This window comes from Mandrillus leucophaeus, unplaced genomic scaffold (assembly GCF_000951045.1).
Source record: "Mandrillus leucophaeus isolate KB7577 unplaced genomic scaffold, Mleu.le_1.0 Scaffold3, whole genome shotgun sequence".
Classification (NCBI taxonomy): domain Eukaryota; kingdom Metazoa; phylum Chordata; class Mammalia; order Primates; family Cercopithecidae; genus Mandrillus; species Mandrillus leucophaeus.
This window is the reverse complement of record NW_012103142.1, coordinates 6,404,059-6,426,060: the sequence shown is the minus strand read 5'-3', so window position 1 is coordinate 6,426,060 and position 22,002 is coordinate 6,404,059. Positions and strand designations below refer to the sequence as shown.

Genomic DNA, 22,002 nt, shown 5'->3' with positions numbered 1-22,002 from the left:
AGGGTGGGAGAAAGGGAGGCTAGGGATAAAAAGAGGGAAGGAAGTGAAGGAGGAAATGAAATAATAGATCTATGGGTTTTTTAGTGGATGACTAATATTTAAATCATTTATCCATTCACTGATGGAACAAATATTTATTGAGCACCCTCTAGGTATTTGGTATGTTCCAGACACTGGGGGATATAGCAGAGAAAAGCCCACCAGACCCTGGCTTTCACAGAGCTTGAGTCCAGTGGAGAATGAGTTATAGCATTAATCATATTCTGAAGCAAATCTCAGGTCAAACGGGCATACCCAGCATTTTCCAATGAAATATATGATGATAGTTACAATTTCAAAATTTCTCTATTGCATGTCTTTGGTAACATATCATAATAATTCCAGTTCCACTGTTGTTTAATTCAGATGTATGCAAAACAGTGATTCTTGAACTTTTAAATCTTATCGTCTTCCTTAAGAACTCATCATTCCTTCCAGTTCACAAATCAACTCATGGACCAAAAAAGGGGGGTGGGGGAACTACAGGTCTTTGCTCTCCCCATCTAGCATCGTCCTGAGTAGCTGTATGAACTAAAGTACTTTTTTCATGTAAATCCATTTCCTCCACCACAGGGGACTTGGGAATCTGTGGCTCTGAGTGCAACAATACTTTTAGAACAACGTGTAAACCTTCTTCTCACCGTCGGCCCCTCTGCAACCTGGAGACAGAGCTGGTCTCACTAGAGCACCATTACTGCTACTGTAGGAGTCACTGGTGCGAGAAGCAGACACTAGAGAGAGCCACCTGCAGCCCTGGCACAGAGACAAACTCACCCCTTTTCTTCTTGGTTGTTTCCAAAGAAATGTTTTTATGTAATCCTGAGCTTTAGAGACACCAGGAGAAGAAATCTAAGCTATCTTTGTGTTTCCAAACATATTAGAACAATGACGGCCCTTCCTATTCCCCAAAATATCCTGGCTCTGCCACGTAAGAGCTGCACAAACTTGAACAAAAAAAAAAAAAAACATGAATCCCTCTCAGTTTCCTCATCTGCCACATGGATGTCTGATAGAATCTACCAGATTGGCTGCTGCGAAGGTTAAATACAGTAATGTACCTAGAACAGTATAGAATAATAATAAGAGCTATGTAATCATTAGCTGTTGTTCTGACATTCTCTCTCTCTCTCTCTTTCTCTCTCTCTCTCTTTCTCTCTTTTTCTTTCCCCGCTTGGAAGGCCCAGGTCCAGTCCAGTTTGGAGGGCAAGAAATGACCCCCTAAGGTGTCTTTTTGTACACAGTCTATGACAAAAGAAAGATAATATCTTTCTAAAATAACCAGGCAGGGAAGAAAGGTAACTCCATTGCTCTATAATGCAGGATTGCGCCTGGTATCCATTTCATTTTTCAAAGTGTTCTGACATTTTTGGTTGAAGAAGAAAGTCAAAGTCACCTTACAAATATTGCAGAAAGAAAGTAGTAATTGAAACAAACAAACTGAAAAACCTGTCACTCTTGGGAAATCAAACATTTCTGCTACGATAAATAACTCCTCCACTCTCCCCCTTAAGTATTGAGTTCAAAATGATTTTTTTAAAGTATCTATGATCTAAGGATCATGTTTGTTAACTTTGTAAAAAAACATTAAAAACAAAGTCATACCATCTTTTAAGGAATAATTCAGTCAAAATATAAGCCAGTTCAAAACTAAAACAAATTTTACGTTTTGTTTAAAAACTCTTTTATTGCTGAGCTAATTGTACTGCTGTCAATCAACCTATCATACAATCCCAAATTAATCTTCTTAAAGCACTGTTCTGTTCATGCCACATCCCTGCTCATAAAACATTCGATGGCTCCCTATTGCCAACTAAATTAAATCCAAACTCCTCTCCCTGACTCTCCTGGCCCTATACAATATAGTTCTCCCTGACTCCAATTTTATGAAATGGGGTCACAAATGTGCTAACACCACAACCCATGTGTTCAGCCTTCTTTATTTTTCTGTAACAAATCTAATCCTCCCTGACGGATTCCCTCCCCACTGTGTTGCCGCATTTCTCAGTCTCCTCTGATTTACCCACCCTCTTTCAAATAACCCAGTCTCTTTCAAGGTAGCTCTGGTCTGGTTGGTTGGTAGGTGGGAGAGGTGAGACGGGGTGGGATTATGTCGTGGTGGGAAGCATGCCTCAGGTCTGCAGGCTGCCCTCCAGGATTTCCATGCCTCAGGTGCAGGCTGGGTCCCTGTACTGTATCCTCTGAGCTACGACAAATGCTATCTGTCGGGGCCCTGGGCTGCAATCACTGCCCCAGCTCCTGGCATTGGTACTTTGTCTGCAGGTACAAAGTTTTCTTTCTCTAAAACTTTTTTGTTTGACCTCCAGTCTCAGCTGCGTGCCAGCCCTCTCAACCCCTGAATGTCGCCACATTCCTACTTGCCAAACCTCAGGCTTGCCCATCCAGCTACTCCCCTGCTTCCATGGTGGGTGTGACACTGGGCAGAATGCTGGGTCATCTCCTATCTGAGAGTTTCTCTGGCCCTCTCCCCTTCTCACCTCCCTCAGGAGGCAAGGAAGAGATGAGGATCTTTGCACCTGACCTCCTCTTTCTACCTCTAACCTCCTTTTTCCTTCCCAGCATCCATTGTGGACCCAGGCACCAGGTTTCTCACTTTTTCCTTTCTATGTCATATGTGCCTCCTTCTCAGGGGTCACATTAGCAGATGGCATTCAGGAAGCAAAGCCAGCTCACTGGTAAGGAAAGATTCAAAAGTATGCTTCTCCTCCCCTCGTACTGCACAGTATCTTTGTCCATTCAGCCACTATCCCAAAATATCATAGGCTGGGTGGCTTAGAAACAACAGAAATGTTTATTTCTCACAGCTCTGGAGGCTGGAGAGTCCAAGATCAAGACCCTGGAGAATTCAGTGTCTGGTGAGGGCCCATTTCCTGGTGCATAGATGGCTCCTTTCATGGTGTCCTGACATGGTGGGAGGGGGAGTGAGCTCCCTCGGGCCTCTTTCGTAAAGGCACTAATCAAACTATTCTCATGTCTCAGCCTCCTGAGTAACTGGGATTACAAGTGCCTGCCACCATGCCCAGCTGATTTTTGTATTTTTAGTAGAGATGGGGTTTCACCTTGTTAACCAGGATGGTCTCGATCTCCTGACCTTGTGATCTGCCTGCCTCGGCCTCCCAAAGTGCTGGGATTACAGGCGTGAGCCACCGCACCCAGCCTAGGTTATCTTTTCTAATTTTTTTCTGGATAGCTCAAATTTCACATGTCTGTAGTCATCAGAGCTGGTCACAAACTGTTTCCCCGCCTTTCAAACACACGAGGAATTGCACTCTGCTCTTTTTGAAGTGAGATGTGGCTGCATATCTGGCTTTGGTTAACGAAATAGGAGCGTAAGTGACATGTGTCACTTGTGGGGTGACTTTTAAGAGCCAGTGCACAGTCTGCCACATCCTTGCCCTTCTGCCGCAGTAGTTTTGGAAGCAATGTGGATTTCTGAGTGACTAGAACAGCATGTTGGAGAGGTAACATGAATGTAGTTCATGAATGTAGGTAACATGAATGTAGTACACCTTGGTTGTGTTAAGTCACTGAAATTTTGGAATTGTTTTTATGGCAGCAAAATCTGTCCTATTCTGACTACATAGGCCCTAAAATCACATCCAGAAATCCCCCACACCAACCCTCCTCAAACTAGCTCCTCTTCCAACCAACCAGACCAGAAATCTCTGCATGGACTGGAAATCGTAGACTCATTTCTGCCTGCTCTCTTGGCTCTTCTATTTATCGGTTTTTGCCATTTTACCTCCCTAATCTCTCATACCCTTGTCTCCCTATATATTCCCATTGCCTTTACCCTCGGTTGGGAATGTATTCCTGCAGTTGGGAAGATTGAGAGACTCCTTTGAACCTCTTTTCTTTGATCCTTACACATGTGCCAAGTTCACCTCCCTAAATGACCATAATGATCACATCACCACCTTACACAACTCCCTGTTTCTTACCAGATCGAGAAAATGCTTCCTATGGGAACCCAGGCTCTCTGTAGTATGTCACCAGTTTATATGTCCAGCTCTATTTCTCAGTATGCCTCCATATCCACCTTTCATTTCAACAAAACCAGACTGATTCTTACAACTTAGATGTTCTCCACTCATTCCCTTTTTCATGCTGCTCCATTTCAGCATGGAATGTTTTCCTCTTTTCTACCTCTTCAGGGTCCACCTCAAATGCCACTTTCTTTTTGGGGTGTGGGGAGCCAGAAAATAATTGGTTAAATCATATATAAAGAGCCAAACACACAAGAAAAAGATGGAAGCATTTTGCCACGTACCGAATAGTTCCCCAACTCATGACTTAACCCACAAAGGTATATTTTCTAAGAAACTGTTTTTGATTTCACCAACCACATGTAATCGCTCCCTCCTTTTAGACTCAACACTTTGTTTCTTAGCTCTCTTACAGCACTTAGGTGATTCTGCCTTACTTTGGAGTGATTTTTAAATTATCTTTATCTCCATTTTGAGGCTATTATTTCTTTTCAAGCAGTATCTGGTTTATTCTTACATCCCCAAAGCTAGCGTGGTGGGTTTACATAGCATGAGCTCAGTAAATACTTGTGTAACTAAATTGAAATGAAAATTCCATTCTTTTGTCTTCTTAATTAGACCTTTAACATGGAGATATGCAATGAATAGGATTAACTTCAAATATGAAACACAAGTGAGCCTTTTCTTGCAGTCTGAAAAACCATCATACCCCCTTGCTGAGGGAATGGCTGTCTTGCTAAAGAAAGCCATCACCAGTATCACTTTCCCTCACTTGAGCAATCGATTCTCCCAGGCATGGTCAGCAGTGAATAAACTGAATGTAGTTATATCAATAACTACAAAAATATCAATATTCAGTTGAGTTGGCACAGACCTGAATCTTAAGTAACCAGGGCAAGACGAATGAAAAACAGAAAAGAGATATTAAAAAATAAAACTTCATTACACTTTCATTAGAACATCATTTCCCTACTGGATCACAGAAATGGGTTTATGGTATATCAAAGAGCATATCAAAAGCAACATCCTCCACACACCACATCTGTATCCCACACACTTTACCTTTAATGAGAGCTTGAAACTCTCTGTGCTTAACTGTCCCTCTCTGAAGGTCAATTTTTAAGGTCATGAGAAGTACAAACAGGAATTTGTGGTTTTCGTATAGACCTCTGACAGAGTATATAAAAACTTCATATGTCAGGAACTCAATAATATTTGTAATTCTCTTTTGAGGTAGTGGTGACTTTTCAGATCTGAAATACATTTAAGAATCAAAGAAGCAAAGGGCAATTTGCTTTTTAAAAATACTTTTAAACTCAGGGTTACACATGAAGGTTTGTTACATAGGTAAACCTAATTCATGGGGGTTTGTTGCACAGATTACTTCATCACCCAAGTATTAAGCCTAGTACCCATTAGTTATTTTTCTTGATCTTCTCCCTCCTCCCACCCTCCATCCCCTAATAGGCCGCAGTGTCCGTTGTTCCCCTCTATGTGCCCATGAGGTATCATCATTTAGCTCCCACTTATAAGTGACAGCATGTAGTATTTTGTTTTCCCTTCCTGTGGTAGTTTGCTAGGGATAATGGCCTTCAGCTCCATCTATGTTTCCGCAAAGGACATGAGTTCATTCTTTTTTATGGCTACTTAGTATCCCATGTTGTGTATGTACCATCTTTTCTTTATCCACTTTACTGTTGATGGGCATTTAGGTTGATTCCGTGTCTTTGCTATTGTGAATAGTGAAAAAGCAATTTCTAAAACAGTAGAAATACAAGCCAGCTTTGAAGTTACCACTTGTGGATGAAGGTAGTGAGGACTCACCTGGCCATGGACTGGTCAAATAACTTCAAGAACTGGGCCAGTGACGTCTGATACATGATGTTGACCATGCTCATCTCTGTGATGAGGAAGTAGAGGATGCTTCCGCGGGTGGCTGCGGGCCGGAACTCCTCCTGAGCCGCGTTGATCTTGATCTCAGTTTCTGCAGCCACATGCAACTTTTCACTTACCTCAGCTGCTGTCTGCTTGGTAGTTCGAAGTACACCAATGAGAGATTCGTCATCTACCAGTGAGCCTAAAATTCAAAACAGGAAAACTGTAGTACACAGATGGGAAAGTTGCAAGGCAAGATACATCTCTTCTGAAAAAAAAAAAAATACTGTTAGCTTTCAACTTGATGTCTCCAAAGTCAGGAAGACCACTGGTACAGTAGAATCTTAAGACACCAAAAAGCTTCTAGACCAACTACCATCCAATGCCTGAAGCCTTCTAAACATTCCCACTGACAGACTATCCCCCACTCTGCCTAAACATCTGCAAAAAGCAAAAGACCCATTTGATTGGGTCTTCACACATCTCAAGACAATGATCATGTCTCCAGTGGTCTTTGCTGTTCCCCATGTGATAGGCTTCACCCCCATTGTCATCTTGGTGGCTCTCCTCAAGTGTCACAGCTTGTCCACCCCACTTGTCTCAGGGTGTGAGCTAACCTGAACACTTCACACATGGGCTGTCGTGCTGGTAGTTGAATGGTACACTCTTTCCTCACGCTGCTTTAGTAGAACAGTCGTTGCTATAGAAAACTAATCCCTCTGTCTCTAACAAGAGTAAATTGGGGTATAGTGAAAATGTCTCACGAGGAAGAGAAACTCGAATTTTATTTTTAGTTTTGCCTTTCATTATTGTTTTTTTATTATTATTATACTTTAAGTTCTGGGGTACATGTGCAGAACGTGCAGGTTGGATACATAGGTATACATGGGCCATGTTAATTTGCTGTACCCATCAACGCGTCATCTACATTAGGTATTTCTCCTAATGCTATCCCTCCCCCCAGCCCCTACCTCCGACAAGCCCCCGTGTGTGATGTTCCCCTCCCTGTGTCCATGTGTTCTGATTGTTCAACTCCCACTTATGAGAACATGCAGTGCTTGGTTTTCTATTCTTATGTTACTTTGCTGAGAATGATGGTTTCCAGCTTCATCCATGTCCCTACAAAGGATATGAACTCATCCTTTTTTAAATTATTGTTTTTAATAGAAATAGTAGATGCTTATGACAATGAATTTGGTTTTAAAATTAAAATCTAAGGAAAGACACCTTGGATGTACTGAGCTAACAATCCCCATATCTGCAAACGGCAGCACTCTGGCCTACCCTAGAGGTCTGGATGGCAGGCGAGTGCTGCAGGAAGGGCTGTGTTACTCTGACGGGCATGCTGTCTAATGTGGAAGTCCAACTTGGGATTAACCCCAAGGAAAGAGGTCTTGATCCAGCACATTCTTGGCTAGACTAGGGGAGCAGCCCCCAGTTCTGCTTGCTATATTTTTAATGCCCAGGGGTATCCCAAATGGCTGGGAGGAGTCACTGGACCAAAAGACACACAGCTTCACTAGCAGGAGCAGTACAAGTAGGCAGATAAAAGGACTTTTCACCGAGCTCACCATAAAGGTACAGTATTTCTGGAGGGTCGGACTTGTTTAAATAACATCCCGGAATTAAGGTGCAGTTGGGAAGTATTCATTCACTTCTAATAAGGTAGTAGAATTCAGGTTGCTGTGATTTGCCTGCTACAGAACAATATAATGTTTGTTGATTTTATTGGATAAAATTTTCTTTTTATATATTGCAGAGAGATTTCATCCTCCAATTGAGGTGTGACATGATGATTTGGCTACCCAGAGGAGAAACTATCTTTCCCATCTAAAGTGGGAGATCAAGCCAAGTAGAGGGTAAGCTGGGCATTTGGTACTCAAGTTCCTCTGACGCAGATTACATGTGTCATAACTCATTGCAGTAACTGCATTTCAATGCCAAATGAAATAATCAAACTAAAAAACAAATGGAGTGAGTTTCACCATGTTGGCCAGGCTGGTCTCAAACTCCTGACCTCAGGTGATCCACCTGCCTTGGTCCCCCAAAGTGCTGGGATTACAGGCATGAGCCACTGCACCCGGCTTGGGAGACAGAGCCAGACTCTGTCTCAAAAGAAAAAAAAATAGATTGAGCACATTAGTTTCTTTGGGGCAAGCAAATTAACCTATAATAAGTTACCTAGCTCTATCAGGAGCCCTTATTTTTCTCAGGAGAAAGCAATTATATAAAGAAAATTGTGTTATTCTCAGATGCTCGGTCTCTATTTGCTAATTTAAAAATCAGATTCTCTGCCGTCCCTCTTTAATGTCTAGATGGAAATTGCCTTGCTTGTTTTTGCATTGATAACATGACTATTTCCTAACATCTATAGTCATGAGGGCATTGAAAACAGTGTAAATGAAATCCTTATTCAGAATCTGTTATTTCATTACTTCTTAATAACACAATACCTTTTGTAGCACTTAATTTATAGAGGAGGTTATCTTCAAGTTCTTTCATCTTCCGCTTATTAAAAGTAACATCCTCCAAAAGTTTAACCCTCTCAGACTCTAACTCCTGTCATTAAAAAACAAAAAATAACATTGGAACTATAATTACCAGTTATTATAGCAAATGCAACTCACTAGTATTTATTAACCATGTTTAAAGTTTAAACCAAAGTACCTTTTGAATGGCAGAAGAAATTACTATCATTAGTCAAATCTATCTATCCATATTTTTGTTTCTGTGGAAATTTTTTTTTAAATTATGCCCACTATCATTAAAGTTCCACAGCACTTATACTGGCAGGCACCAGACAATTCTGCTAAATAATTTTACCCAATTACCCCCCAAGCTCTCTTGCCAGCTTGAAGTTTAAAAATAGCATGTCCCGTTCTCTTGGCCCTGTTCCCACACTGCTTCTGTAAGAAATGCTGTCTGTATTCGCAGTCAGAACAAGTAGAAACAAAAAGGCACTAACACGAAGAAACCAAGGGGCTACCCAGATTAAATATGAGCTCTTGGCCTGGTTCCTATGGGAGCACCAGGTACCTGGTTTGGCACAGCCAGTTGCCAATACAAACCCATTTTCCATTTTACTTGTATCTCCTTCTACAGAGGGCAAACTTGAATGTTTACAGGGTATTTTTTTCTTACATAAAATGATATATTTTTAAAATTATATTTTGAAAAAATTTCAAGCATTCAAAAAAGTTGCAAGCCTAATACAAGGAACTTTCATACAGCCTTCACCTAGATTCACCAAATCACATTTTGCTTTATCGCTCTATCTCTATAGAAAACATAATATTGTCATTATTGTTATCATTATTACTATTACTGCTGAATCACTCTTGGATGTCATGTCCCTTTACCCCTAAACACTTTAGCAAATCTCTGGAGAACCAGGTCACTCTTACATAAGCATAGTCCAATATTCAAATTCAGGAAATTTAACACTGAGAGCGATGTGTCAGTATCACTGATACTCTCACTAAACGTAGAGTCTACACTGAAATCACCTCAATAATATTCCTCATAACATTTTTTTCTGACTTTATACAGAATCACATGTTGCATGTAGAATTATGTTAAAAGAAGGCGTTTTAAAACTTCTTATTTGGGAAGGTTTCTGGGAAAATTGCTTCAGAAATTTCATCATTTTCAGAAAGTCTTCCTGAACCAGTCAATCAAAAGTCATGGCACAGTCTTTATCTGCACATCTAATATAGTTTGTTTTGTTTTTTTGGGGTTTTGTGTGTGTGTGTTTTGTTTCTTTATTTGTTTGTTTGAGATGGTCTCCCTCTGACGCCCACGCTAAAATGCAGTGGTGTCATCTCAGCTCACTGCAACCTCCGCCTCCCGGATTCAAGCGATTCTCCTGCCTCAGCCTCCTGAGTAGCTGGGACTACAGGCGCGCACCACCACGCCCAGCTAATTTTTGTATTTTTAGTAGAGACGGGGTTTCACCATGTTGGCCAGGCTGGTCTCAAACTCCTGACCTCAGGTGATCCACCTGCCTTGGTCCCCCAAAGTGCTGGGATTACAGGCATGAGCCACTGCACCCGGCTTGGGAGACAGAGCCAGACTCTGTCTCAAAAGAAAAAAAAATAGATTGAGCACATTAGTTTCTTTGGGGCAAGCAAATTAACCTATAATAAGTTACCTAGCTCTATCAGGAGCCCTTATTTTTCTCAGGAGAAAGCAATTATATAAAGAAAATTGTGTTATTCTCAGATGCTCGGTCTCTATTTGCTAATTTAAAAATCAGATTCTCTGCCGTCCCTCTTTAATGTCTAGATGGAAATTGCCTTGCTTGTTTTTGCATTGATAACATGACTATTTCCTAACATCTATAGTCATGAGGGCATTGAAAACAGTGTAAATGAAATCCTTATTCAGAATCTGTTATTTCATTACTTCTTAATAACACAATACCTTTTGTAGCACTTAATTTATAGAGGAGGTTATCTTCAAGTTCTTTCATCTTCCGCTTATTAAAAGTAACATCCTCCAAAAGTTTAACCCTCTCAGACTCTAACTCCTGTCATTAAAAAACAAAAAATAACATTGGAACTATAATTACCAGTTATTATAGCAAATGCAACTCACTAGTATTTATTAACCATGTTTAAAGTTTAAACCAAAGTACCTTTTGAATGGCAGAAGAAATTACTATCATTAGTCAAATCTATCTATCCATATTTTTGTTTCTGTGGAAATTTTTTTTTAAATTATGCCCACTATCATTAAAGTTCCACAGCACTTATACTGGCAGGCACCAGACAATTCTGCTAAATAATTTTACCCAATTACCCCCCAAGCTCTCTTGCCAGCTTGAAGTTTAAAAATAGCATGTCCCGTTCTCTTGGCCCTGTTCCCACACTGCTTCTGTAAGAAATGCTGTCTGTATTCGCAGTCAGAACAAGTAGAAACAAAAAGGCACTAACACGAAGAAACCAAGGGGCTACCCAGATTAAATATGAGCTCTTGGCCTGGTTCCTATGGGAGCACCAGGTACCTGGTTTGGCACAGCCAGTTGCCAATACAAACCCATTTTCCATTTTACTTGTATCTCCTTCTACAGAGGGCAAACTTGAATGTTTACAGGGTATTTTTTTCTTACATAAAATGATATATTTTTAAAATTATATTTTGAAAAAATTTCAAGCATTCAAAAAAGTTGCAAGCCTAATACAAGGAACTTTCATACAGCCTTCACCTAGATTCACCAAATCACATTTTGCTTTATCGCTCTATCTCTATAGAAAACATAATATTGTCATTATTGTTATCATTATTACTATTACTGCTGAATCACTCTTGGATGTCATGTCCCTTTACCCCTAAACACTTTAGCAAATCTCTGGAGAACCAGGTCACTCTTACATAAGCATAGTCCAATATTCAAATTCAGGAAATTTAACACTGAGAGCGATGTGTCAGTATCACTGATACTCTCACTAAACGTAGAGTCTACACTGAAATCACCTCAATAATATTCCTCATAACATTTTTTTCTGACTTTATACAGAATCACATGTTGCATGTAGAATTATGTTAAAAGAAGGCGTTTTAAAACTTCTTATTTGGGAAGGTTTCTGGGAAAATTGCTTCAGAAATTTCATCATTTTCAGAAAGTCTTCCTGAACCAGTCAATCAAAAGTCATGGCACAGTCTTTATCTGCACATCTAATATAGTTTGTTTTGTTTTTTTGGGGTTTTGTGTGTGTGTGTTTTGTTTCTTTATTTGTTTGTTTGAGATGGTCTCCCTCTGACGCCCACGCTAAAATGCAGTGGTGTCATCTCAGCTCACTGCAACCTCCGCCTCCCGGATTCAAGCGATTCTCCTGCCTCAGCCTCCTGAGTAGCTGGGACTACAGGCGCGCACCACCACGCCCAGCTAATTTTTGTATTTTTAGTAGAGACGGGGTTTCACCATGTTGGCCAGGCTGGTCTCAAACTCTTGACCTCAGGTAATCCACCTGCCTCAGCCTCCCAAAGTGCTAGGAATACAGAGGTGAGCCACCATGCTTGGCCTCTAATATAGTTTGTATCACAATCTATCAGTAGATTATTTCCCTCCAACTACAGTTTATGCATCTAGAAGACAGATACGTAAACTTTCCTATTCATCTTTGTATTATTGACAGTACTTAACTTGAGGCTTTGTAGAGAAGGAACTCAACCCAATAAATATTTGCCAAATTGAAATGTGCTGAATTTAGTCCAATTTCTTTATTTTACATTTGGAAAAGCCGAGGACCCAGAAATATGAACTCTGAATAACAAGGGTATTAGGCCAGTCTCTGCCAGTAACCAGCTGCATGTTATAACAGCCTAATACCCTTGTCCTCCAACTCCAAGACTAGTGTTATTGGCATTGTACTTACAGGGTGGCAGGATTTGACGGAGCGATGAAGAGCATTGCTCTATTTGCAGGGAAATAACCAGTTAGTCATTTTCATTAAAATGGTCACCCCTGGGTGGCAGTATAGGAATACATGGACAAAATGAAATCATATTAGCTTCCTTTTCTGGATATCAGATATCATAGCACAGCGGACTCTTGCTAAACTTCGTAGCAGGACCTGTAAAACTTATCTAGGAGGCTTGGCAGGCTGCAAAGTCCCTGTGCTGTTATAGATGAAGACCCTTATTTTCTTTGGTCTCCATTTGCTCATCTGTAAAAATGTGGGTGTAATAGGAGGATTGTTAGGAGGGTTAAATATAATGTTTAGAATACCCTCCTGCATATTAAATGTGCACTTTTTTTCTCCAGCAAGGTTGCTATGAGCACCTTAGCATTTCTTTTGAAGAGGAAGCTAGGGAATGAGAAAAGCGGGTGTGGGGAGCCCTGAGGACCTTTGGGCAGTGGAGTTGCTTGACTTCTGGAGGTTAGTGCAGCCTGCAGGGGGGATCTAGACCAGCGAGGAATCATCTCAAAATAAACCCACAGCACCAATTAGACCACAAGGGACTAATCGTCAACAGTTAACAGCATGGGATCCTGAGAGGCGATGGCAACAGTGAATTGCCGGGCCAGGGCCATCTCTGCCTGGCTGTGGAAGAGGAACAAGTTCCCTTCCTGAACTGCATAAGCCCCAGGTTTATTGGAAACTAAGACCAAACAACTAAAGAGAGTCAAAGCTAGGACTGTGCCCTTTTCACTCCACCAGACCAACCACCTTTCAAGGGCCTGTCCCTTGGTGAGCTGTACACGAGCCAGGCAGGATGCTGCCTTTCACTGAGTCTATTTCTTTGGTGTCTGTGTCATTTCTCTCTCCCTTCTTGGATGTCTTTCCTGCGTCTGGGACCCTGGATTCCCATCTCCTCTTTTCCCTCCTCTGCCTGTTTTCCTCCCTTGTCCTTCTGTTTCTCTCCCATCCACTTCATGCCTCACTGCTCTTATTATTTCTAACCTTGCCTTGCTTGAATCCTTCATTCTAAAATTAATTACTTTCTCATATTTTATGCAAATGTACTTTATAATGTAGATATATAACATTATATTTTTATGCAATTATATTTTATGCATAAAACTTAATGCTTTCTGAGGGTCAACTTAAAAATTAGTTTAATCTTGTATCAGTCTCTTAAAATCTTCCAGTCCTAAGTTGTTCTTCGTTTTATTAGAACCCTCAGTTAGACTTAATTTCCCTGCTTTAGTGCAAATTTCATTTAATTAAAAATAAAGGTATGGCTCCCTATATCATTAGATTATTGGACTGCAGTAGTTGAAACTACTACAGTGGAAATAAGAGCCATTCAGAGCAATTTCTTTTTCTCTCAATCATTGTTTTATTGATGTTTTCAGGTGTCCCCAAGACAAGGACTATAGATAGTTAGTACACCTAGAAGTTTCAAGAAGAAGTAGAAAGAGGGGTGGGGGTGTGTGTGTGTGTGTGTGTGTGTGTGTGTTTGAAGCTGGATGAGAAGATGAGTTACATGATTTCTTGACAGGAATTAAGGCTGCAAAAGAAATATTTATGTTAACAAGGATAAATATGGTTTTTAAATTTTTTTTCTTTTTTTTTAATTTTTTTTTTTTTTTTTTGAGACGGAGTCTGGCTCTGTTGCCCAGGCTGGAGTGCAGTGGCTGGATCTCAGCTCACTGCAAGCCCCGCCTCCCGGGTTCACGCCATTCTCCTGCCTCAGCCTCCCGAGTAGCTGGGACTACAGGCGCCCGCCACCTCGCCCGGCTAATTTTTTTTTTGTATTTTAGTAGAGACGGGGTTTCACTGTGTTAGCCAGGATGGTCTCGATCGCCTGACCTCGTGATCTGCCCGTCTCGGCCTCCCAAAGTGCTGGGATTACAGGCTTGAGCCACCGCGCCCGGCCAATTTCTCAATACATTTTAAGCATTTATTATAAGCAGAAATTCTTTACCTTGAGAGAGAGATTACCTGTTTCTCTGTTAGAATTACTCTCCTTAGTAACTGATTCTCAAGTCCTTTCATTGTAACAGTGAAATCAATGACTGATGTTTTAGCGTTAATCTCTGGGGTAAAGGCAGGGTTTGGTAACTTTGTAGTAATGTAAAGTTTAAACGTATCCATGATATCACATTCCTTATCACCGACTTTCACCTGCATAAATTCACATATAAAATTAAAAAGAGCTTAAAGGACAGGGAAAGGAACTTGGGTTCAATTTAGAAAAGAATTTACCTGTCAGTGCTGTGAAACTTGAATAAATTGGGAAGGAAAGTTAAAAAAATTTAATCACTAATCTTAAATAATAAACCCTATTCAATTTAGAATAATTTAGAATTGTACTCCTGCCTGGCGATGTTTTTAGCAATGATCCAAGCAAATCAAATGAAAAAGTTATCCAAAGCAAATGGTGAATAAAGGAAAACTTAGACACATCTAAGATTTGACTTTAACACCTTAGCGAGTACTTACCACTCCCATCAGTTGTTTGTAGTACAGGAGCTGCTATTTTTTCCCCCGGTTAAGAAAAGTGTTTCCTACTGTGGAAATTTGCTGTGTTTATAGAAAATTTTATGTTTTTAATTTCATAGGTATATCTGAAGCATATTTGATAACAGAAAAAGTTAATGTAATTTTCAAAGGAAATATGCCAACTTTTTTCAAAAAGGTAACATTTATCTTAAACACTACTATTTGCAGCATGTTGAAAAAACAATTGGTTTTTGCTATCTAAAAATCAGGTGGCAATCAGAATTTTTAAATGACTTAAATCTCTGGTTACTCTTACTTCTCTATGTGACTGAAAATATCACTAAGGCCACCATCACATTCTAAGGCATTATGCCTTCACACTACAGATAAAAATCTAGGATCTTTTAAAAGACCTTCAGGAATGGAGAGTCTACAACCTCCTTTGGCATATTAAATATGCCATATAAGATAAGCCAGACACAGATAAACACTGTATGATCTCACATGTGAAATCTAAAAAAGTCAAACTCACAGAAGCTGAGAATAGAACAGTGGTTGCCAGCGGGGTAGGGGATGGGAGAAATGGGGAGATGTTGGTCAAAGGGTACAAACTTTCAGTTATAAGATGAACAAGTTTCAGGTATCTAAGGTATAGCATGTGTGGTGATGGATGTGTTAAATTAATTTGATTGTGGTAATCACTGTACAATGTATATGTATACCAAATTACCACATCGTACAGTTTAAATATATATGATCTTTACTTGTGGATTAAACATTTTTTAAATGCAGTTCAAAATTGTGGATGAGTCCATAATATCCAAGCAAGTCACCAAAATTTTGCTCTTAGCTTCTTTTTATGAAAAAGAGAAATTCTACCCTCTAATCTCATAGAATATGATGCTAACCTTCAGAACACCAACTGGGCTTTATTTATTTTTCCCCTATAAACTCATAAAGGCTTAAGTATATATTGGATGCTCCATAAACTTTGCTGAATGAATTTTATAAAATGTGGCATATGAAAGATTTCACATTATGAAGAAAATTTTTCTGAATAAATCTGTCTTTGTTTAATGAGAAAATATTCATTTTTTACTTATTCACTGATATTCATGAAATTAAATTGTCCAAAGTGAAAAACACCCAATCAGAAATGCTGTTATAAAACCGAAGAAGCCCAAAGGTAGAGAATGGCATGAATTAAAAATGAAACACTTATACATACTGAAAACAATTCATCACCAACAATTGAGAACAATATTCCATAGCTTCCAACAAAGTCAATGAACTTAGACTGAAAATAAAGAGATAAATGACCAAATCAATGTGTATAGACTTTATTAAAATGTCATTTCCTCCAGGGAAGAAATCTAGGTTATTTTGTAAAAATGTATACATATAAGACTTGCAAAACCAATATCAAGAGTTGCTTAAACATATATGTATATGTTGTGTTGCACTAACATATTAAGACCAGACAATGTGTTTCCTTAATGTTATTTAGTTTCAGCTAAATGACTACTCTTATCAAAATATTGCCCCCACCTCAGCAATTTTTATATGCTATAAAAAATAAAAGGAAACACTGAAGTGTCAGTTTGGAAATAGTTTATTTCCAATGTACCAAATACTACTGCCTAAAGGAAATTGCATTTGCTGCTATGCTCAAAAAGATAAGTAGATGTCACCATTGTTCTTTTCTTTCTTTCTCTTTCTTAATTTTTTTTTTTTTTTAACAAAGCTCACCTTGAAAGTGGTGCCAGATTTAATAAAATTCTTTTCTAATACATTATCCAAGGCGGGATCCAGCTCTTCACGAATGTCCTCAATGAGAAGGGGTCGGCCCAAGGAAAGGCTGTCCTCCAAGTGTGTGCGAAAATATTTATGGTTCAGAGATGTCACCTAAACAGAAAGAACTCATTGGTCTATCAGTGTTATAAAGAATGTGCCCATTGCTACGGGAAACCAAGAGATTTTTTGGACAGGTAACCAAGAATTTTAAGGGCAATACAGGAAGACTTACTTTAAAAAATTAAAGTAACACACAAAAATTAATTTCTAACACTTGGTGAGTCATGATTTTGTTGAATGGGGTCTGGGTGTGTAATGGGGTCTCTCTGATCAAAAGAGGAGGATCAAGGGGCATTGCTCAGATGGAATGTCAGAGTTCTGCTCCTGACAGATGGAAGAGAATAGTCAAGGATTAATCCTTTCAAACTCACACAGCTATAATCCCTCAGAGAAAGCAACGCAACTTGCATATCTGGATATTCATTTATTTTCTCAGGACCCCTAGAAGATGAGTAAGTGATAAAAAGTAAACATAAGAATGTCAGAGCCGGGCGCAGTGGCTCAAGCCTGTAATCCCAGCACTTTGGGAGGCCAAAACAGGCGGATCACGAGGTCAGGAGATCGAGACCATCCTGGCTAATACAGTGAAACCCTGTCTCTACTAAAAAATACAAAAAACTAGCCAGGCAAGGTGGCGGGCACCTATAGTCCCAGATACGCGGGAGGCTGAGGCAGGAGAATGACATAAACCCGGGAAGCGGAGCTTGCAGTGAGCTGAGATCCGGTCACTGCACTCCAGCCTGGGTGACAGAGCAAGACTCCGTCTCAAAAAAAAAAAAAAAAAAAAAAAAAAAAAGAATGTCAGAAATGATACATTGAGTCGCATCGCGGGTCTATCCATGTATTCTGTCTCCGACTGGGAAGAATTTAACACTTTCCTTAAGTCAACCTAAAAGACTATACATTGACTTTATATATGCTTACATTTTTTAAAACTACAATTCTGAATTCCTGGTTGGGTCCTCCGTGTTTAGTTTAATGCGTTTGTTATTAGTTAAAATAGACACACTGTACTGGTTGGTCTCTGCATGAGCCAATTGGATTTGAACCCTTATGTTGCCTAGGATCCCTCCCCCTGCCTTACTGTGAAGATTCCCAAAGGCTCATTTCTCAACTCGTTGTATCCTATCTTCTGAATTCAACTAACGTCTTATGCTATTGTGGGTGCAGACCGTAAGACGCAAGGAAGAACCCACTGGGACAACAGGTAATTAGGAGAACCGAATTAAATATGTATCTCTCAATTACTATGATAAAAAGAAGATATGAAATATAAAACTTAAATCAGCCTACTTTTGTCCTGTTTTGATTAAAAAGGAAATAACTAAAAAGAAATTCTGCACATGAAGGAAGTTGTTTCCCTGGATGAATAGCTTTCTTTATACAAATAATGTGCTGTAAAGACCTTCCTATAAGTTAATAAGGTAAAAGAACCTCAACAAAGAGCTTTGATGAACTTAATAAACAAGGTGAAGAAAAGCACCAGTAAGACTAAATTTGCTTATATCCTGCTTTATTTTTCAAGGGGTAAATTCTATTTTTGTGATTTCTTTCCCAAGCAAGGAGATAATTATCTTCAATCACCTTCAATGTCTTTTATAAACTTGAAATAATATTTTGGAATCCTAATTTCAGGTTTATTTCATTTGATTTTTCTTGTGAAACACTATATATGTGGTAACTACCACCAGAGCCTGGTTCACCTGCACAGAGACAGGTATTGGGTCTTTACAAGACGACCAGTGAATTCCTGATAGCGAGGCTTAGTAAATACACTCTCTTTCCACAAGTCAGAGCTGTAGGTCCTGGAGATGGTATTGAAGGTAGGCTTGGCAAACAAAGCTGCCAAGGTTGACCACAGCCCTGGGCATATAAACCATGCTTTGTGTTTCATTTGCATGTGTTTGTACATGTGCTTATCCACATAAGAAAATAATGTTGTCTGAGTAAAAAGAACACAATTCAGTCTATTTCCATCCCAGCAGTGGATGATTTTTAAAATAAGAAAGTGTCTCGGGCATATTTCTGTTCCTTCCGCAAGAAGGTTCCTGGGACTGGGTTGCATCAGAAAGGACATTAGTGAAGACTATCAGTGAATGTAATCCTGAAATGGAGAGATAAAGCTATGATCAGAAAAAAAGAGCAGCATTCATGGCCAAGCGACACAGGAGCATGTACTGAGCTAAGGAGGTCCAGGCAAGGTTCCAAGAATAAGAGGAGCAGGGAGATTGAAAGCCAGCAGAGCCAAGGGGAATGGGGCCAGGCACAAGTTATAGTTGACCTGGCTGCAGAAACTAAGAAGTGTTCTAGTATACCACATTTGTGCACCCTTGAAAATGTGGCCCCTAAGAAGCTTTGTGGAAATGGACACTATTTCTTTTAACTCTTCTCTTCTATTTACATTGTCTGGACCATTCTAGGATTTCCCTGGGTTTTCTTAGTAAACATAGACTGATGTATTGTGTTCTGGAGTATTGAGGAGGTGGGGTATTTAGGTGTGCTTCCCAGCACTGGGCTGTATCCACTTGCATGAGAAGCACTGATCTCAGGAGGAAATCTTTCAGTATTTCACCACTAAATATGATGTTTGTTATGGCTTTTTGGAAAAAGAAACTCTTTACCTAATTAAGGAAGGTCCCTCCCAGTTTGCTGGAAATTTGATCATGAATGGGCATTGAATTTTACCAAGTGCTTTTTTTTTCATATTCATCAAGATGACCACATTATTTTCCTGGTTCTTTTTTTCTATAATGATGACACACTTTGATAAATTCACTTAAATTCAATAAATATCAGAGTTTCTACTCAAAAAGAGCAGTGCAGAACATGTAAAGATGAATAAAACTTGGCCAACAATGAGTTCATGGTACAGCAGAAATAAAAGATAAATGTGCAAAGAACAATAACTTAAGTCAGATTCTAAGTCCACAACAGAAGTGCAAACAAGACATTGTGAGGATTCAGGACAGGCAATATTGTGCTGGGGACACAGAAAAGTCGTGATGGAGGTAGTGGTGGATGTGGACTTTGAAGAATGGCTGAGATTTTTATCTGGGATGTAAGTGGAGGGTGGAGAAAGACATTTTGGTTAGTAGAAATAGTATAAGCAAAAATATGGGGGCAGGAGGTTTAGAACTCTGGGAACAGTGTCTAGGAAACACTGAATATCCCACATCGGTAGTTGAATTAAAATATCAATAGTAACAGAATCCCTAAGGGTGTCAGGAATGTTGGAATCCTGCCCTTGTCTACCCCCGCCTTAAAATTAACACCTTATTAGATGCAAGCATCAAAGCTGGACTCAGTAAGCTATGTAGTACCCAGAGCCTGAGCAAGGTTGGCATGAATGGTCTTGAACTGAGGGATCACAATATTCTATTTGCCACTCTCCTATAGGACCAAACCCAAGGCCCAGAACAAAAGCCACATTCAATATTAGCAAAAGCAATGGAGTCAGGCAAATGTATAAGGAGAGTACAAAAGAGAGAAAAGAATCAGAGCTGTTGCCCCAAATTGCTATTACAAAACTCAAGAGTGTGAATTAGCAAACATTTGTCATGGAGATGACAACTTTATGACTGCAGATTCAATTGAAATTTTGAAAAGTTTCATGATTTCAAGATTATTTTCCCCTGCACCAAATGCTACATACCTGCAAATCATTTTCTTTTTCCTTTGATTTAATCCAAGTTTTGCCTTGAGTTTGTGGGTCTATGAGGAGTGGGTATCTGGTGGCCTTTGTCACAATAATGCCATTCTGAATTGAGAGATCATCTCCTGGTAATCCCTGTAGCCCCCACTCACCAATCTGAACAACAGGAAATGGATATCACCATTCAAAGGAGAACAGGAATGCCCTCATTAGTAATTAAAAGTACCATAAAGTAAAATAATTTAAAATATGGACATTATTTTCCTTCGAGACTAAGAAACTTGTACTTCTAAAAAAGCAAACTTGTAAATGTGAACCAAATAACATTCACATAAAAAAAAAAACAAAAAACAAATTTATAATCTAGTGAATCCCTTCTTTAATCACCCAAAACAAGGTTTATCCTTTTGCATTGTATTTTCATACTTAGGGGAATCATAGTAAGTTGACTGCATATTGAACCTGATTTGAGGTTGATGGAGACAGTGAATATAATGAGATGTCAGAGAAGAAGATAAGTCCCAAGCAATTAGCCCCTGATAGCTTCCCCTTCCGGCCCTTTGGTTCTGCCCGCATGATGTACGGGTGATTGCATAGCTGGAGATAAATTAGATGAGTTATTATATTACCAGGAGCTCATCAATGACACTTTTGTGAATATTTCCTTCTCCAAATTTAGAGCAGATTGCCAGCCTCCCGCCACGTGATCAATAAAATCACCAAGTCAGGCACAGCGGTTCATGCCTATAATCCCAGCATTTTGGGAGGCTGGGAGGGTCACTTGAGCCCAGGAATTTGAGGCTGCAGTGAGCCATGATCACACCACTGCACTTCAGTCTGGGCTACAGAGCAAGACTTTGGCTCTAAAAAAATAAAATAAAATAAAATAATCAGAGATCCAATGAGCCAACCAGCCTCCACCTTTGTTAAATTATCCCAGGACCCCCAAAGGCCATAATTAATAAAGAATATTCTGGCCCATGTTGCTTCACCAGTGCCCAATGCATCTACAACACATAATCTATTCCCTGTAAGGGTGAATTCAACAATGTTTGAATTGGAAAAGATTAGTTTTTAACTTTTAAATACAGATAACATGAAATTAATAGCTTGGCATCCCCTAAGGAAACAGCAACTGGAGAGCAGATTTGCAAATCAGAAAAGCAACTCATGAATACAAATTGCCTGGAAAGCATTTATTACCACAGAAGCTCTGCAAGATACACTGGAAATTGACAGTGGCATCAGATTCCCAGCAAGGAAGGTTAGTATGAAAGGCCTTGCTATTACTTAGGGTCACCAGAACACGCTATTGTGTTACGTTATTAGACACTAAAAAAGATAGCAAATAAGGAAAATAAGGTTAATACCAGCACAGATCATGCCTACATTTGCCTAAAGTGTTTGAAAGAGAGTATGACTTCACAGGAGTGGTGTAAATAATGAAGAGGTATAAGAAGGGCCCAGTATTAGCAAGCCTATATCTCTCAAATGATCTTTTAGTTCATAGCAATGCAATTGGTCTTAATTTGGAAGCAAGATTACTTAAAACACCAAGAAACGTTTATACCACAAAGAAAATTATTTTAAAAAAAACTCTTAAGCACTTTCAAATCAATCTTTCTAGTTAAAGAAAAAGTTTAATGAACCCGGGTTTCCTCTTTTTTTTTTTTTTTTTTTTTTTTTT

General features: G+C 39.4%; 1 protein-coding gene across 1 annotated transcript in view; it reads right to left on the bottom strand.

The window, feature by feature from the left end:
• DNAH8 (dynein, axonemal, heavy chain 8) overlaps positions 1-22,002 on the bottom strand; it is a 349,054-nt gene that overhangs the window by 86,623 nt on the left and 240,429 nt on the right. The window contains exons 76-81 of the mRNA XM_011986894.1: positions 20,316-20,471; positions 16,559-16,714; positions 14,309-14,491; positions 10,341-10,446; positions 5,868-6,120; positions 5,106-5,296 (exon numbers count right to left, since the gene is read on the bottom strand). Of these exons, the coding sequence (XP_011842284.1) occupies positions 5,106-5,296; positions 5,868-6,120; positions 10,341-10,446; positions 14,309-14,491; positions 16,559-16,714; positions 20,316-20,471 (1,045 nt within the window). The remainder of the gene's footprint in view (positions 1-5,105; positions 5,297-5,867; positions 6,121-10,340; positions 10,447-14,308; positions 14,492-16,558; positions 16,715-20,315; positions 20,472-22,002) is intronic.